The 20099-nt window shown below is 37.0% G+C and overlaps 1 protein-coding gene across 1 annotated transcript in view; it reads left to right on the top strand.

Annotated features, from left to right (window-relative positions):
• LOC150079695 (relaxin receptor 2-like) overlaps positions 1–20099 on the top strand; it is a 105535-nt gene that overhangs the window by 81967 nt on the left and 3469 nt on the right. Inside the window, exons 17-18 of the mRNA XM_090383168.1 lie at positions 6073–6274; positions 11514–11678. Of these exons, the coding sequence (XP_090239294.1) occupies positions 6073–6274; positions 11514–11678 (367 nt within the window). The remainder of the gene's footprint in view (positions 1–6072; positions 6275–11513; positions 11679–20099) is intronic.

Genomic DNA, 20099 nt, shown 5'->3' with positions numbered 1-20099 from the left:
GTTAAAATATATTATACATAATTAACATATAAGTGAGTGCTAGAGCATCATATCTATACATAGCCAACTACTAAGTAGTTAAGAAATGACATCATTTAAGTATATCTCATATTGTGAATATCTTCACAAGTTACCATGATATTGCACTACCTCGAATAAGTAACGCTTTGCCAATGGAGAAGACTACTGTTACTTATTCTCGGCAGATACCACCACCCAGATGGCACCATTTCGGAGCTTGTTGGATCCTCATCAGTGGGTGGGCAGATATCCTGATCTTGCAATGATGACAACCCAGTTGCAAAGTATAACTTCACAATATGAGAGATGCCTCAGAGAACCTGAGGTTATTGCCCTAAATGTAATCTTAATTAGCTGTACACCATCAGGCATCTCTCATATTGTGCAGCTGCAAAAGCTATACTTTGCAACTGGGTCATCATTGCATCAGGGTACTTGGCCACCCTACCGATGAAGGACCAACAAGCTCTGAAATGGTGTTGTCTGTGTGGTGATATCCACCGAGAATAAGTAGCAAGTCTTCTCCGTTGGCAAAGCGTTACTTATTCAAGGTAGTGCAATATCATGGTAAATCATGAATGTATTCACAATGAGATATACTTAAATGATGATATTTCTTAACTACTTAGTAGTTGGCTGCATGAGTTTAACTAATGTATGCTCTAGCACTAACTAAAGTTAGTGCTAGAGCATACATTAGTTAACTTCTACGTAACCTGAGGCTATTGCCTAAACTGTAATTCTACATAATAATACATACTTCATAATTATGTATAATTCATTATATGTAATTATACATAATTCTATATTAAAATTCCAAACAATGAATCTAAATGATCCAACATGTAAATTAGTGAACCTTTTTTTTTTTTTTTTTAAGTATATATGACATTTCCAGGCTTGCACTTCCTAGGGTTGCTATCTCTTGGTTTTATTCACAAATGACAAATCCTCATTTAGATCAGGGCTGTCTCATTGCACACCTTGTAGAGTAACTGTTATCTTTACATATCCAGATAAATCTGCATCTTGTGACCAATTTGCATCAGCGGGCAGTGGTTCTTAGTGGGTGCATCCAATTGTGGCAAACAAGACATGCTTAGCTTTTTAATTAAAAGGATATTGCAGCAAATTTTAAGATATTCTCAGTTGGCAGTGGTAAATGATATTTATATCTGGAGTCAGCCCATTAGGAAATAAGCTTGGCAAGGATGTGAATATTTCTGCATGAGTTTTTACAAGCTATTATTAAGTTTCATATATAAAACAGAATTTTTAAAACTGTGATAGGGTTCCTGAACATTTTACAAAGCTGTTAAACTGCAATGTTAGGACTGAAGACCAAATTACAGATTACAATGCAATGCATCTAAAGACATAACTGATAGTCAGCATGGTGTTGTGGCATACAACTAATCTTGTCTGATTCTCCAAAGTGCTGTATAATTCTTTTTTTTCTTTATCTTCTTAAAGAGTTGAAGGAACATCATATTCTAATCCAAGTTAGACCAAGATCTGCATGCATGATGGTATCAATCAATCAATCAATCAATCAGTTTAGTGTAGTACTGTATTCTCAAGTAAGTAAAATTAAAAACAAAAATCATATCTCAGACTAGAGCGGCAAAACAATGGGCTGAAAGGAGCGGAAGAAGGGGGAGAACTGAAAGTGGCAGTTAGCATTAGCATTAGTAGAGGCATTTGATGCAAGAAAGCAAGCTTATGCAGCATCAGCCAAAAAAAAAAAAAAAAAAACCACTTCCACTTCACCCCTCTGTTCGTTCAAAATACCTGTCCAGCTGAGCCTTAAACTTATTTAGGCTATCAACCTCCACCACAAGGGATGGAAGTCTGTTCCACCAACCAACCACCCGCTGGCTAAAGGCAAATTTCCGCACGTCTATCCTACATCTGTCTTTCCTCAATTTGAATTTATGCCCTGTCAGGTGATTTTTCTGAGCTAGAGGAAGAATCCCATCAGCATTGAGCATGCTTAAACCATTCAAGGCTTTATACATCTCTATCAGATCACCTCGCTGGTGCCTAGTCTCCAGACACTGTAATTTGCAAAACTTAAGCCTTTCTTCGTAAGAGCACCCCTTTGTTCCATTCACTAATCTTGTTGCCCTTCTCTGTACTCGTTCCAGCAGCTCTACATCCTTCTTGAAATGAGGCCTCCAGACCTGTATACAGTACTCTAGGTGTGGCCTGACCATCGCCTTATACAATGGAATAATCACCTCCTTATCCCTGCTGGAAAAATTCCTGTATATCATTGACAATACTCCATGAGCTACTCTTGCAGCCCGTCTGCACTGCTCAGAGAACTTTATATCTGCCTGCACAACCACCCCCAAGTCCCTTTCATTCTCTACCACTGTCAGTGTTGTACCACAGAGTTGATACGTTGCTCTGGGGTTGCTGTTTCCCATGTGTAGTACTTTACATTTGTCAATGTTAAACTTCATTTGCCACCTCTCAGCCCATCTGCTCAACCTTTCCAGATCCTGTTGCAGCAGCATAGTGTCAGTAGTGTCCTTGACAACCCTGCCAACCTTTGTATCGTCTGCAAACTTGGACATTAAGCCCGATATACCATCATCAATATCATTTATAAATACAGAAAACAATAACGGACCGAACACTGAGCCCTGAGGGACTCCACTAATAACATCAGTCCACGATGAGCAGTGTCCATTGATTACCACTCTCTGTCTTCTCCCCCTCAACCACCCCTTTATCCATAGCAGCAATTTGCCTCCAATGTCACACTGCTCCAATTTGTGTAGCAGCCTTCCATGTGCAACAGTATCAAAAGCCTTTCTAAGATCCAAGTATATAATATCAAAGTTATTCCCTGCATCCAGTTCTTTTGTGACTGCATCATAGTATCCAATCAAGTTGGTCAGGCAAGACTTCCCCTTAACAAAACCATGCTGTGTCTGAGCTATAACTGAAGTCTTGTCTAAATGATCCTGCAGTGCTTCTTTAACCAGTGCCTCCATTAATTTTCCTGGATATCTTTAAGGAAAGAAACCTTCATGCTATTGTTTTGCTTCCTTAAGATCAGTGGTGCACATACACACACACAAGAAAAATATACTGGCATGCAGGCTAACCATAAACAGTTTATCCTGTATCATAAGATATTTATATGAAAACAAATTTGTTTTATGGTCTATCAGTCAAATCTAGTGGCAGACCACATGCAAACATGTGGCCCAAATACCAACTAAATCTCTATACCATTAATCTGGTCTTTGGAGACAGGTCCACTGGTAAATTTCCAGTTTCCTCATGGCTCATTTCACCACTATTCAGCAGTAAATATTACAAGTGGTACAAGTAGGTTCAGCAATTTTCAGCAGAAAAATTCTCATTAGAAATTTTCAAGTATTATCTTTTCATATCAATAGACCTTAGAATTGTCTTTTTTTCCCCCCCACAGATGTATTGCAAGGTTATTTTATTTTTGGCATTACTATTCTAGAGATCATCAAGAAATGACAATAGTTTTAAATGTTTACACGTTTTGATATACTGGGCTATCATTGGTAAGTTTCATATCTTTAACACACATGTGGGAGTTTTAACAGTTTGTGATGCAACTTGATGTAAAATTTCTATAAGCACAATGGGATATGCTACAGAAGTTTTGTTCCAGAAATATAAACAACTGCAAAATTACAATCTGGTTCTGTGACAGACAATAAGTATGTTGTTTACAAAAAAGAAGTTTGTGAGGATGGCTGAAAACACTGCACATGTGCAGTAAGTGATTATTGGTAGCCAAAGGAACTTTAAAACAATTGCCACAACAACTGTGTTAAACAACATCCAGTTTAAGCATTGTTCGACAAAGCTCAAAAACCATTTCCTTACAAAATGTAGATGAAACAAATGCAGATCAACATTGACAATGAAAAGAAATTTGCATTTTGTGATTCATTTCATCAAGATATGGAAAACAATGTGGGTTATCCACCCCATAGTTCTTTTCACTTATTCTACTTTAGAAGCTGCATCAGTAAACAGAATATGCATGAATAGGACTGTGAGAACTCCCATACCAGTTGTGGAGATCAGGGCCTATCTTAGACCTAAGCAAACTAGGCATGTGCCTAGGGCCTGTACCATACTTTGAGGGAGCCTGTAAATGGCAATGGACACAGCCAAAATTTGTTCATAAGGAACAAAATATTATCCTTATAAAATTTGCAAATAAAAAATACTTTCAAATTATAATGTAGCCACTAGTCAAAATGCACATGCCGCCGATATGTTCAGATCTGTATGTTTCCTTAGGAATATATACAGATTTATTTGCTTTACATTTTTATATTGATTGTGTAATCCTAATTTTCTGAGGGCCCCTATGCCCAATTTTTTTTCTATTCAAGTAGGGCATTTCATAAACATTTTTACAGGGGCCCTCAAAAAAATTTTGCCTAGGGTCCACATATCCTCATATATAAAACAGAATTTTTAAAACTGTGATTAGGCCCTGGTGCAGATGCCCTTGCATCCTGAAAAATGCATGGTGTTGTCTGGTTTTGTCTAGAAAGACCAGTCTTTCTAGACAAAATATTTAATGCAGAATGCTACCTCAAACTCCAGGATAATTTCCCTCCTTCCTGTCAAAATTATTCCTTAAGCATGCTTTTAAATATGCTGCATTATCTCTACACAGAACAATTTTCTTATGCTGTTATCTTCCTTAAACATGAAAACCAAATCAGCCCTTGCTATTGCTCCCACAACCCACTAAATGTTTAGGCTGCATCTGCCCTTGCCAAGACAAGTATCGAAATTAAATGTACTGAATCTCACCTTGAGACCAAGTCCTTTCACCAGTTATTTATTTACATTCTTGCTGTTGCTTATTTTTATTCATCCAAAAACAGTTATGCAAAGACTTGCAGTGCACTTTTCTTGCAAGGGATGTCTCTGCAACACTGCATACAGAGAAATATTAGGTATGTAAGTGGAATGTAGTGCATTTTGTACACATTCCACTTATATAACTATTTCTATTTCTAACACCAAACAGATTCTAACAATCAATTTGATGCATCCCAAAGGCCACACCCATGGTGAAGGAGCTAAAATTCAGACTAAAATGCTTTTAATAAAGAACTTAAATTAGTTTTTTATTTTTTTTATTATTTTTTTTTTTTGGTGTACAAAATACACCAACATATAGGCAAGAAGGTTAATTCAGAAATCAAAAAATTATTTTTTTGACTCCATCCTGAGCAGCAACCAGATTAATATTATTCAGCTGAATTGGCATTTGTACTGAAAAACCCAAACAGGTGACTCAACTAGCCAACATCCAATCACAGTTCAAACCCAAGCTCACTGAACCCTTCCTTCGTTTATTTCCTGTATATGAAATAACCTCCTTCTTCCACAGTTTTTTTCCCAAAAAATTACAATCTACAGAAATTCATATCCAATGTCCACAAGTTTTTCCTCGATTCTGAGCCCTAATTCATTCACAGTTCTAAAGTACTATAAGTTCTAATAACCTTTTGTGTGTTTGGAGTATTCATAAAAAATTGAATGATTGAGGCACAGCATCAGGCATGCAAATTAAGATACTGCAATGGCTTTTAAAATGATAATCTATTTTTACAATATCTAATCTACCTAGAATATTTTTACATGACAATTTGCTAATCTTTAAGACGTTTGCTTATCATCAGCCATCTAGCACATATCTGAATTATTTAGAATATCCTGAGTCCTAAAATGCTGCTACTATTCGCAATGTCTGGTGTCTTTTTTTTTTTTCCTTTAAACTTCTTCACTATCGCCAATTCTGCTTCGCAACATATAATCATCTCTGTATGATCCAAAAATTTAAAAATAAAAATTTAGCAAATCAGAAGTGCATACCCCCTGATTAACTCTAAATTTTTTCCTATCTTAGGCATGAAAGTGAATTTTTCAAGGATTGAATTATGAATAACAATAATAATAGTTATGAATTTTGAAAATTTTAATTAAAAATAGTGGATATATTTATATTTTCTCTTTCTTGTGCAGGTTATGCTAATAATCGTTTTGTACATCAGAATGTTTCTCATTATAAAACATGACAGAAAGAGGGCTCGACCAATTATGTTGAAGAAACATGAGGATGCAGTACTTGCACTGCGATTTTTCTTCATTGTGTTGACTGACTGCCTTTGTTGGATACCAATTGTAATAATTAAATTAGTGGCTCTAAGTGGTTTTACTATATCAGGTAAGAATGTTTTTAGCTGAACACGACCTTTGAAACAGTTGGCATTAGCATTAGGCATATGATGCAAGCAAGCAAGCTTATAGAGCAACAGCCAAAAAAAAAAAAGTTCAACATGATTAATAAATACTGTATATTAGATGGATGGCTGCAATGAAACATATGACTTGTATTAAACTGTTTTAATTTGATAATTAAAAAGTGAGGAAGAAATACTCATTACAAAGCCACTTTTTTTAAATCCAATTCATTGAGAACAAATTGTAGACTACACAAATAATAAACTGTTAATTACATATTGCAGTTTGCCTATTATCTAAACCAAAATTAGCCCATTTGATTATTTTGAGACATTTCACTTTCAAAAAGCAACTATTTCAAAATTAAAGTTAAATACATTAAACCCAAAATTATGCAATATGTAATCATTACTTTAACCTTCTGCTTCTAGGATGCTACTTTAAGTGTTCTAGTTTTTTTTTAAATTTGTAAATGAAATGCAAATCCTCCTGTGTACCTTTGTTCACCAATATTCTCTAAGCAGCTATACAGCATTTTCTGCTTTTGTTTTGATATACAATCAGGTCTTCATATTCACAGGGGTTGTGTCAACACTTCCCGCAAAAATCTGTACTCTCGCCCAAATAGCCCCAAATGTTTTCTGCATATGCCTAAACACTTACGCAACCATTTACAATTAAAAGAAAAACAAAAACATTTAAAAGTGTTTAAAAGGTTTTAATTGTTTTACAATAAACATTAAACATTTCCATGTTTAATGATTATTGTTAATAATCATTAACAGACCCATGTTTCGAAAATACTGTATCAAAATTTTATTACATAGTTAAGAACAAGGCATGCACCAGGGTAGTCACCACAAGATTCAGTACGCCTCAGTAATAGGGGTCTCAGAGGCTGGAGAAGAAGCAGGGTTGGCTGACGTTGAGACTTCTGTCTTGAATCCTGGAGCCTTCTTCTCTTCAACAGCTATATAGGTGCACTGAGGCATCTTCTTCCAGAATAATTCCATCTCATTGGCATTGAAAACCTGTTTAGGTTTATATCCCTTCTCCTCGATATGGGCTTCTTAAGGGTAGGCCTTAGCAGCCTCATGATCAGCTGAAGCAGACTTGCCAGCAATCTTTACATTACAGAGTGAATAATGCCTCTTGAATTTCTGGAACCAGCCTTTGCTAGCAATGAAAGTGGTTTCTGCAGTGCTGCTGGTACAGAGGGTTAAATCTGTTGTAAACAACAAGGGCCTTAGCGGAAATCATACCAATGTTCACAGACAAGTTGTTTTTTTTTTGTGCTTGTCTTCGATCCAAATGAACAGTGCATCCTCCATTTTTAACACCACTTTATCACGTACATAAGCCACATATTTAGCAGTAAGAATTCCACCACTTTGCACTGCCTCTCTGATCTCAGTTTCTTGTTTCCTTATGTATTGTAAGATACTTTAGTTGATACCAAACATGCTGCTACGGCCATGTATGTGAGCCCCTTCTTGACATTCACTAGGATCTGCACTTCCTCATTCAAAGTCATAATTTTCTTGGCACCTTTAAAAGTTCTTGTTTGTACTCTAGCACGACCACGAGGTCAGTAGAGTTTACAATAAATCAATCAATGCAAGTTGTTAATCACATTTAGCAGTCATGGACTCAAACTCCGGTCCACTCAAAGGGCATGTCATAGCGCACTCGCGCTCCTGACCACTTGGATACGTCAGGCCTGTGGTAGCTTTTGTTCGTCACTAGATGCACTTCATTTAGAACCCATGGGTATTCACATATTTACAGTAATATTTTAAGCACAAACAGCCTAACACAGACACACACACAAAGATCATAAGCAGTCCTACTCAGATGTTGCTCGCTGGGTGAACGAAACGAGCAACATCCAAATTTTTAGTATGATAAATTTCGCAACCAGCTACTATGAATTATGAGAAATCCAATTTTTGTTTGGTGTTTAATAGATGCCATGTGAATAAAGGCATCTGTCTTTTTTCTAGGCAACTTCCATTTTCATGTGGCTTCTGTAAGACACTGATAAGTGTCTAACCTTGCCATAGAACTTCGGTTTTACCAGCTAAACATGAACAGCTGGCAAAAATACAGATATTCACACTGAGTCTGACAAATGCCATACAAAAGTTTGTGCTTCAATCCAGGGGATGAGTGACCTTAAATTCTAAAAAATAACTTTATTGTTATTGTATTTTTTTTTTCCATTCAATAATTTTTTACTGAGTTTAGAAGATCATAATTAATAGATCACCATTTTTGATTTAGTAAAAAAAAGCTAACAACTGATTTTTTATAATTAAAACAAAAAGGGTGATTTTGTTTTAAAAATATTAAAACTATTTAAGATGGTATGCAAGTATCTTTGTTAAATCAAAGGCACAAGTGATGGCAGTTTAAACCTTAAGTGTTGAATATGTGGTCATTTCCTTTAAGTGTTGCTGTATTTAAGCATCAATAATAAGAGGAATGAAATTTATCAGATATCCTTCATTGAGTTCCCAAATCATTCTCTTTAGATATACACTACAGAATGACATACTTACCTCATCTAAACCAAAAGAGCTAATTTACTAAATATTGTATATGGAAATATTCTGAAGGATGGAGAAGTAGTAATAAGCTAGTTTGCAACAGGACTGCCCAACTTCAAACAACTCAGGGTTGCACTGTACCTTTGGTACCTTCCCACATGCCACATTATACAAGGGGTGTTCAATAAATTATCTACTAACCTATGAAGAAAATGAGAAAGAGGCAAAAATTTCTTTTTTTTTTTCAGTGCAACTCCCTGAACTTCAATACACTTGTCCAATTTTGTTAGCAATATGGAAATACCAGACAAATAAAATTCTTTGTCCTGTCCATCAAAGAATGCAAAAACAGCAGACTTCAGTTCATTATTATCAGAAAAGCGATGTCCACGTATACATTTTTCTTGAGGTGTCAAAACAGGAAATAGTTACTTAGGGCATATCTGAACTGTAAGGTAGATGGGTAAGTTCTGTAAAGTCCGTCTCTGAAAGCAGCAGCAACAGCATGTAGCCTGTGCACTGGTGCATTGTCCTGAAGAAGCAGCACACCACTGGAAAGTTTTCCACTGCATTTTTCCTTTATGATGTCCCTTAGGTTGTACAATAGGGATGCATATGACTCCCCAGTGATTGTCTGCTTGTATTCCAAGTAGTGAATGTAAAAAATTCCCTCATCGTCCCAAAAAATGGTGGCCATAATCTTGCCAGCTGAAGATTGTGTCAGAAATTTTTGGGTGGGGAGAACCTTTGTGCTTCCATTGCATTGATTCTTGCTTGGTCTCAGGATCCCAGTGATAAACTCATGTTTCATCACCCATAACAATTCTGGAGATGAAAGTTTCAAGATTCCTTCCCTAAAGCTCTAAATTCTCCTCACAACACCATACTCTGAATTGCTTATGCACAGGAGTCAGAAATCTGGGAACCCACCTTGCACTGTCTTTCATCTCACTGACTCTCATCTCCACATGTTCATAGAAGATGGTTATAACTGTTACTTCAGATGTTATATTCCCTAGAGATTTGGGGCACCTTTAAATGTCTGTCATTCGGCAGAAAGGTTTCCACAGCTTGGCATATTTCTGGAGTGGTCGCTGTCACAGGTCTTCCAGGATGTGGATTATCTTCGATGGACTCTCTACACCACTTGAATTGTTTTGACCAGAATTTCATCTGGTATGCTGAAGGTGCACTCTTGTCATACACAACCACCATCCTTTCATGAATGGTCTTTGGCCCATTTCCTTTTTTGGCGAGAAACTTGATGACTGAATGATGCTCTAATTTCAGCAAATCCATTATTTGATACAAGTGTCTTCTTGCTTTCTGTCACAGCAGAACAACCTAAAAACATAGCAGGATCAAAATTAGTATGATTCAAGTTGAGATATGTAGGAACATGATAAATCATGAATCACTGAAATATAACTTTGGGAAGTTAACTTAGGTAGAATAATTTATTGAATGCCCTTCGTATTTATAATGAGAGAATTACATTCACTCAGCACACTGCCACTTTTACAAAACACTTTTCAGGAATACATTTATTACAATAAGCAAGGAATTCTTGTACATTAGTGTCACAGGAAAGATGCACACTTCTTAATTTACTTCAATTAACATTAACCAACAAATATAGAGTCAAACATTCATTTCTAGATAATTTAGTTTTTGCAATGATGCAGAAATATTATAATTTAGGATAGGATATAAACATATGAAATTTTATCACTTTTTAGCAGTTTTATAGTAAATATTAATATAAAAACTGATGCTTATTTCTAGCATTTTTTTAATAAAGTATGCAAAGACTTATTAGTCTGAGAAAAAAATTCCATAAAAAATATTCATAAAATACTACAAGCTCCAATTTTTTTCATTTTCGAACTCATGCATTTACTAATGTTAAATTTTTCTAAATTGTTAACAGGGTTAAACCCCTAATAGTTTAAAGGTTATTATAACACTTAATATTATTATAGGGTAGTAAAGCTTATAGTTATGACTTAAGGTACTGTTGGTATAATCATATATTGAAATATAGCAAAAGCTTAATAGTTTAGTACCTACCTCTTAAACTGTTCATCACAAGATTCCTATAAAGAAGATGAAATAAAATTAAAGTTAAACTACATCAGTAATTAAAACAGAGCCCAGAGGAAAACGAATGATAGTCAACTGATGATGATTCAATTGAAAGTCTCCCATTTAGACTCTTGACTTCCTACATTTTATCCTTCTTAGCAGTTTACTTTAGTAAATTAATATATGACAACCATAGGAAAAAGGAATGTATTTTGTTTTCCTCTGGGCTCTATTTTAATTACTGATGTAGTTTAACTTTAATTTTATTTCATCTTCTTTATACGAATTTTGTGATAAACAGTGTAAGAGGTAGGTACTGAACTATTAAGCTTTTGTTATATTTCAATATATTATTATGTGGTTAGATTGTGTCTTAAAATTGGCCATTCATATGGACAAGCTTTCCCACCCAGAGTGGATTTGTGCAGCACTCTGTTTCATGTAACCAATTAAAAATTCTAAGCAAGGGATAGTAGTATCCAAATATAAGGGAAGTGAATAATTTGAGTGAAACAGTAGTTTCAAAAGTACTGTAATAAAAGAACTAAAATTTTATTGAATTCAACTATTTTTTTTTTTTCCCTGCAGACAACCTCTATGCTTGTTTAGTAGTGTTCATCCTTCCTATTAACAGTGCTCTCAATCCAGTTATCTATACTATTGCTGCTCCCACAGAACTTCGCCATCAGATAGAAAAATGGCTGGAAAGAATAATGATTTGTCTTCATCGGCTGGAATGTTTCCTAATATCAGGTATGGTTTTAATCATTCTGACTATGCAATTAACTTAATTTAAATATAAGAATAACAATTAAAACTAAGAACTTGCACCCATTTGCAATCTATTAGGTTGATATGTGAATAAAATTTGCTATGAAAAGAGCAAAACCCTTAAACTGAACTCAGTCTCTCAGTAATCATGTTAATGCTACAAGTTGCCTTAGTATTGCATTTTCTAATGAAAGTAAAAGGTACAATTTCAGTTTTAGAACTAAATCAATGAGAAAAACCAGATGTCAGTGATTTAAAAAAAAAAAACTAGAAAAGCATATCGCACAAAACAGTTTTAATATTTTTCAAAGTAACTGATTTGATCAGCTACACACTTGTAAGATTGATGGTAGAGACATTGCTTTTTAAATGCATTTGAACTGCCACCAATTTTTTTTTTTTACATTTTTTTAATATCATTACACCATCAAACTTCTAAGAGTGAAGTGGGAAATTACCAACCGGTGGGTCTAACTTCAGTAGTACGGAAAATCATGGAAGCAATGATAAGGGTGGAATTCGGGATCATTTAGATAGAAATGGAATTCTGAAGGATACTCAGCATGGTTTTATAACGGAAAATCATGTTTAATAAATCTGGTTAGCTATTTTGACAGGGTCACTTGTGAGCTGCATTTAGGGAATAATTTCACATTGTTTATTTGGATTTTAGAAAAGCATTTCACTCAGTCCCACATGAGGGATTACTTTAAAAGCTGGAATAGGTTGGAATCACAGGGAAAATCCTTAGATGGATAGCAAGATAGCTTCAGGGCAGGAAGCAGAGGGTTGTGATAAATGGTTATTCCTCAGATTGGGTTGATGTAAGAAGTGGGGTTCCCCAAGGATCAATATTAGGACCACTATTGTTTTTGATTTTCATAAATGACGGCATAGACGGCGTGATGTCTAAATTTGCAGATGATGTAAAGATTGGTAGAGTAGTTAATGATCGCTGCCAAACACCTGGGGAACAGTTAACCCCAAAATAACTTATACACTTAGTGGAATCGAACTAAAGCCAGTAGTGGAGAAAAAGGACTTGGGTGTTACAATACGATCAGACACGAAGTTCTTTGAGCATTGTAGACGGGCCGCAAGGAAGACCCATGGTCCTATCGATGATTTATCAAGCGAAAACAAAAGAAAATAACAATACAGTATACGTCCAGTGACAAATTTTAATGACTAAAAATGGAGCTTTCGGGGTAAACAGACCCTTTCTTCAGCATTTTAACGTATACAGATTCTAACAGAATGTGGACTTTAGAGATAAAAATTTAACAGATACAACAGTTGTGCGTGCTCTGGTGCATACATGGCCGTGTGATTGAGCATTTATATAGCCATTTATATTATTTAAGCTGCCAGCATTTGTCGAGCTTCAAGACAGTTGATTCCAAGACAGGTGTAGTGTCGTGCCCTTACAGCGATTCAAGGTTCTTGAATTGCATGATATGTTTAACGATTCTAACCAACCTTTGGGTGGTGGCGCAAGTGCCAGGATTGGTCAATCACTTCGTAATCACGTTTAGGGTTAAGGTCGTGGTGGGTCGACCAGAAATGTTCTGCGATTGTGGAGTGGTCAGTGTCACCATGGCAAATCGATCTGTCATGCTCTGCAAGGCAGTCTTGAAGGCGTCTCGAGCCCTCCCCTGTATAGCTACTACCACAATCTTTGCAAGTTATGCAATATACTACTCCGCTACGCAAAAGAGGGGTGACTGGAGTTTTCACATTATAAATCAGAGAACATCAGCTCCTAACAGGTAGTTGTATGCATTTTATGCGGTATTTCAGAGGATTTCCGAAATACGGTCCAATGTGCCCAGATAGTAGGGAATATAGGTGGTAGGCATATTGTCATGTGGGGATGATGGCATCGGGTGGGTTGTAAGCTCTTGCGCTTGTAGCATTTGTTTAATATACGAGTTGGGTAACCACAATTGACCAGGTCGGATTTTACTCTGGAAATCTTGGTGCACCTAGCTTCCACTGAGCTCGAATGGCTCGAAGCTCGGGAGAATATAGCACGGACAGTGCTGTTTTGATGACAAGGGGCATGGCCCATTATTAGTTAGTAAACTGCCCGCACCACATTGGTTTATAGTATACTGAGGTTTCCAGGCATGGACCCACCCGCTTTACTAGAACATCTAAAAATGGAAGAGACCCGTTCACTTCTAGTTCTAAAGTGAACTGGATGAATAGTGATAGAAACTGAGGTACTCTAACAGTGCTCTCTGAACCACATGGAATGATGGTGAATATGTCATCGACGTATCTGCACTACATTGTAATAGGTATAGGTGGGCTCAGGAATATCTGTTCCTCTAATTCCTCCATAGCAATGTTGGCAACGACGAAGCTGACAGGGGCACTCATAGCTGTACCTTCTACCTGCTTGTACAGGGAATCGCTGAAGGTAATGCTGCTGCTGCTGCTTGACAAGCATAGGTTGAAGGCAGTACAGATGTCCTCTGTGGATAACGATGTTCTGGTCGGTAGGTTTGAGTTATTCTCCAGAAGTCGCTTGGTGCAGTTAACGGCCTGTTGGACTGGAATCGATGTAAACAGAGAGACAACATCAAACAATGCCATAATCTCGTTGTCAGGGATTGTAATTTCTTTAATTAGGAGAATAAATTCCTTGCTGTTGGTGACATTGTGGTCAGTATTTCCCACTAGAGGTGTAAGGAGTCTTGTGATGGTTTTTTTTTTTTTTTTATGAAAACCTCAAACATGAGAGGTATTAGAACCTATAGTACTTAGTACCGTGCTTGGGTTGGAGGTTGAGAAGATGAGAGACGATATTTGTTGACATTAGACTTGAACTTCTGTAGACTGTAATTTTCAGGAAAGACATATGAAGGAAGGTTGTTCCAGAAAACAGCAGTTGAATGAATAAATGAGGAAGATGAAAAGTTGGTTCTGTGAGTTTGAAGTTGGACAGTAAATGGACGTTGTCTGGTGGTGATACGTGTTCAGACTTTTGAAAGAGAGAGCGGGAATTATAGAAGCCAATTCAGAACAACAGCGCCCATGGAAGTATCTGCAGAAAAGGCAGGTTTGTCGCAAAGCAAAGTATCTTCGGTTTATTGTGATTAAATTTTGAGCGATTTGACTGTGACAGTTTGACTGTGACGATTTGACGGTTCTAATTTTGAGCAATTTGACTGTGAAAGAATTTCTTTAGGTGTTATTAATAGTTTCAAGGTGAAATATTACTCAGCTTTTGTGATACAAATACAGCTATCTGGTTAAGTGAGTGTGGTAACGATCGTCGTCGGCGGATCCGTAGTTTTGGCGGGAAACGTAAATCAAGTGTCATATTTTTTTTTTTTTTTTTTTTTTTTTGCTGATAGATCAAGAAAGTTACTGTAAGTACAAATAATATCGTTGCTTTGAACCTAAAAGAAACAGTTCAAGAACACACAGGATTTAGAAGTTGGAATTATTGAAATACTGTAGTTTTTACTAATATATTTGGAAGTTGCTTATTTAATACTACTAATATTAATCTATTTGTGAGTTTTTGATATTAAAGAATTATGTAAGATAGAAATCCTAATGGTAAACGATCTTCAGACAGATCCAGTGGGGAGGGAGAGGATACTTCACCCCTACTCCCACCTAAAATTCCTCAATCTCATGGCGATATACGAATGTTAGGTGAGTTTGTATATTCTAAAAGTATTGGTCACAAGCAGTTAAGACCCGCGGCGCAGTTAGTACGAGAGCAGAGCACAGGTGGTAAGTTAATTGAAGTGGAGGGGATTGGGTCTATTCCCACCCCTATTTTGAATACTGATTCAAGTAAAATGACTGATGAATGTGAAAATTATGCAAGTACAATAACTGATGAGTGTGATAATATTCAAGATGCGTCCTCTGTATGTGCAGTCATTTCTAAAATGCAAAAAGATATCACAAGTTTTCTTTTCAGAGAGGCTAATAAAGTGACTAAAAAAAATGGAGATATCATTATGGACAAATGGTGTAATTTAGAGACTGTAACAACTGCACTATTGATAGAAAATGAGAGATTAAAAGCCATTAATGAGGAAATTGATAATAGAGCCCAATTGCTACAAACAGTGTTACAAACTTTATCTGTGGTCTCTGGTAAACACATTGAAGAGGATGAAGGGAAGAACATACCAAAGTCAGATGTAGATAGAGATGAGTTTCTGACGGATAGGTTACATACACAAGAGCCTGTGCGTACCTATGCTGATACTGTGAAGGGTACTATTGAGAAGGGTGTTTCTTCTAGTGATGTTATTAAATCATCTAATAATGTTCTAATAATTAGAGCTTCAGATACTAGTGACTCGAAAACAAGTTCTGATGTGAAAAATGTAGTTACTACAACTCTTAAAAATGATTTGAAGAATGTAAAAGTGAAATCTTTGCGACTTGTTCGCAATTGAGGAGTGGTTGTGGAAACAGCTATGAAATCAGATTTGGACTGCTTAACTTCTACGGCGGCATTTTCCGAAGCTGGAGTGATCACTGGCGTTCCTTGTAAAGGTAATCCATCAGTCATAATTTATGATGTCCCACGGGATCTTTCAAAGGACGATATTGTGGATAATCTTTATAACAAGACCTTGATAGATTACGGTTTCACATTGGAAGAAGTGAAGCAACAAACAGTTTTTCATTTTACTACTCAGGCCAGGTCGTCATCACTAGTTCATTGGGTTGTTAGCTTCTCACCTAAAATTTATAAATATTTTTTCCTCCCTGAACAGGTTGTTTTTGACTTGGAGTTCTCATAAGCACCGTCCTTATACGATAGTCACTAAATGTTATCTGTGTCTTGGGTATGGACATACTACCTAATATTGTTCGCATGAGTCCCCATCTTGTGGACATTGTGCTCGAAGTGGGCACATATTTAGTGAGTGTCCATTTCAGGAAGAGCCACCTAGTTGTATCAACTGTACGAGACGTAGGAAGGAATATCAGCACTCGGTTAGGGACGGCGCATGTCCCGAGTACTTATGGGCATTACAGACGGCACAATTAAGGACCGCCAATGAATAATAGTTATAATAATATCAATACAAGTTTTATTCCCGGAGATGGAGCTGTTATTGGAGATAATGATGTTCTTGCTGATTCTCCTGCGTCTTTGCTTGCTGGTATTAGGATTATGCAGATTAACGGTCAGCGTTCTAGAGCAGTATCAGATGAAATTCGAGTGTCTGCTGCAAAATGCTATTGATATTATTGCAATTCAAGAGCCTTATACTGTTAAAGTGCAACCTGGATATACTCCAAAGGTAACGGCGATTTCCACTCACTGCCCGTATAATTCAACCAGTCTCTGAGGAACTTAAAACATGTGTTGTGGTGTTAAATAATCAGCTTGATATCACTATAATTTCTCTATATTGTCCTCCCTCAGAAGATTTTAATTTATCCTTGAATTATCTAGAAACAACTTTAAATTTCTTGGGTCCACAGAATGTCTTAATAACTTCTAACGTAAATGCTAAATCTCCACTCAGGTTCAGTAATGGAAGTGATCGTCGCGGTCATATGTTAGAAGAATTTATTATTATTAACAGCTTAAATGTAATAAACCTACCTCAAGTGGTAACAACCTTTTCCAGCTCTGCTGGAGAATCAAATATTGATGTGACATTAACTAATTTTAATTTTAAAGTAGTTGTTCGTGATTGGGTGGTGATTACTGATTGGACAACAAGTAATCATCGGGTTCTATTTTTTGTTGTTACTGATTTTTCTAAACCTGGAGATAAATTTTTACTACAGCCAGCTTTAGTCAGATTTTCCATAAATCATATAAACTGGGAATTATTTGACTCCTCTGTTTCTGCAGATTTCCCTGTAATCAAGTCACAAAGGAGGTTCGGCAGGCGAAGGCAGATTACGAGAAATCCTTGGCAAAAGATGCTAAGAAAAACAGCAAGGATTTCTTTACTTATATAAACTCTAAAAGGAAGGGGATGAATCTGATTGGTCCACTTGACATCGATGGTTCGACTGTTGATGATCCTGCTCAGATAGCAAACAAACTGAATGAGTATTTTGCATCTACATTCACACGTGAGGAATTATTAAGGTTTGAAAATGGCAGGTTATCAAATTGTAGCAGGGTGCTTAATGATCTTGTAATAACTGAGAGCAAAGTGGAAGAGAAATTGTTGAAGTTAAACGTAAGAAAAGCACCTGGGGTGGATGGGATCTATCCAGTTATATTAAAGGAGGCGGCAAGGCAACTAAGCAAACCCTTAACCATAATTATGAGAGCATCCTTGGACTCAGGGGAGGTTCCCACGGACTGGAGATGTGCAAATGTATCCCCAATTCACAAAGGGGGATCGAAGGGTGACACGAGTAATTACAGACCAGTTAGTTTAACTTCTGTTCCGGGTAAAATAATGGAGTCGCTGGTTAAAGATGCATTGCAGGATCATCTAGACAAGACTGCAGCAATAATTCAGACACAGCATGGGTTTGTTAAGGGAAAGTCTTGTCTGACAAATTTGATAGGATATTATGATGTGGTTACAAAGGAACTGGATGCAAAAAACAATTTTGATATCATATATTTGGATTTCAGGAAAGCTTTTGACACTGTTGCGCATGGAAGACTATTGTACAAATTGGAGCAGAATGGTATTAAGGGTAAGTTGCTACAATGGATAAAAGGATGGTTAAGTGCGAGAAGACAAAGGGTGGTAATCAATGGGTGCTGCTCTTCGTGGACTAATGTTATTAGTGGAGTCCCACAGGGTTCGGTGTTAGGTCCACTGTTGTTTTGTATATTTATCAATGATATTGATGAAGGTATATCAGGCTTAATGTCGAAGTTTGCAGATGATACAAAGGTTGGCAGGGTTGTTAATGACAGTAATGGCAGTCTGCTACTGCAACAGGATCTAGATAATTTGGGCAGATGGGCTAAGAAGTGGCAACTGAAGTTTAACCTTGACAAATGCAAAGTACTGCATATGGGTAGAAATAACCCCAGAGAAACGTACCAACTGTGTGGTACTACACTTAAGGTGGTAGAAAATGAAAAAGACCTGGGAGTAATTGTGCAGTCAGATATGAAGTTCTCTGAGCAATGCAGACAGGCTGCCAGGGCAGGTCATGGGGTTTTGTCAATGATATATATAGGAATTTTGCTAGCAGGGAAAAGGAGGTGATTATCCCTCTGTATAAGGCAATGGTCAGGCCACGCCTTGAGTACTGCGTACAGGTCTGGAGACCTCATTTTAGGAAGGATGTAGATTTACTTGAGCGGGTACAGAGAAGGGCAACAAGATTGGTGAGGGGGAATGAAGGGATCCTCTTACCAAGAGAGGCTTAAGTTCTGCAAATTTCAGTGGCTGGAGACTAGGCACCTGCGCGGTGATCTCATTGAGGTATATAAGGCCTTGAATGGATTGAGCACGCTGAATTCTGATGGGATCCTTCCACTTGTTCAGATTACGAACCTAAGGGGGCATAAATTCAAATTAAGAAAAGACAGATGTAGAATAGATGTGCGGAAATTTGCCTTTAGCCAGCGGGTGGTTAATTGCTGGAACAAACTTCCATCTGTCGTTGTGGAAGTTGATAGGTTGAATAAATTTAAGGGGGAACTGGACAGGCATTTGGAGGGAATGGTGTGATTTTTTTTTTTTTTTTTTGGCTGATGCTGCATAAGCTCATACATTTGCTTTCTTGCATCACATGCCACTACTATTACTACAAGACTTTTCGTCTCTTCACTCTTTTACAGCTGCTGGAATTGTTGCCTTATTACGCCAGTCATTATTTAAGGCCTCATACAAATCAGCCAGCAAGAAAAAGATTAGTTTAAAGACCTGTTCCTGGTGGACCCCAGAATTGTCTTCTTTAATTATTATTATTATTATTTATTGTTATTTGTTTTTTTTTTTAGGAGCATTAGCGACTAAGGCCATATTGCTCCGGGGATATGCGGTGGTCATTCCGTGGCCTTTCCGCATCTTCCGTATTTGGTGGGCACGGGCTCGAACCCCGATCTAATCAAGAAGCGTGTGCTACGCACTGCTGCTCCTGCCCACCTGGCTACGGAGGCGCCTGTCTTTAAGGAAAAAGGTACATTAAGCCCATCGAAAATATCAGCATCGACGTAGGGATTGGCATTCTGATGAAGTAGCTTATTTTTATTCTCAATATATTTCACTCAAACAATGTTATGTAAAGGCTATTGCCACACATAAGCAGGAAACATGGAAGGAGTTTGTTCACAGTGCTGGTAATGATAATCCTTGGGGTCTTATTTATAAGATAGCTCGTAATAAGATTCACTCTTTAGATGTATACGGCACTGTGAAAGAAGATTTCCTGGAGGCTACTGATTGGATGAATACAGTTATAATGTTATTCTTGACA

The sequence above is a fragment of the Mastigoproctus giganteus genome, chromosome 10 (genome assembly GCF_048544385.1).
Source record: "Mastigoproctus giganteus isolate SK-2022 chromosome 10, ASM4854438v1, whole genome shotgun sequence".
Taxonomy (NCBI): domain Eukaryota; kingdom Metazoa; phylum Arthropoda; class Arachnida; order Uropygi; family Thelyphonidae; genus Mastigoproctus; species Mastigoproctus giganteus.
This window is presented reverse-complemented; position numbering and strand designations above follow the sequence as displayed.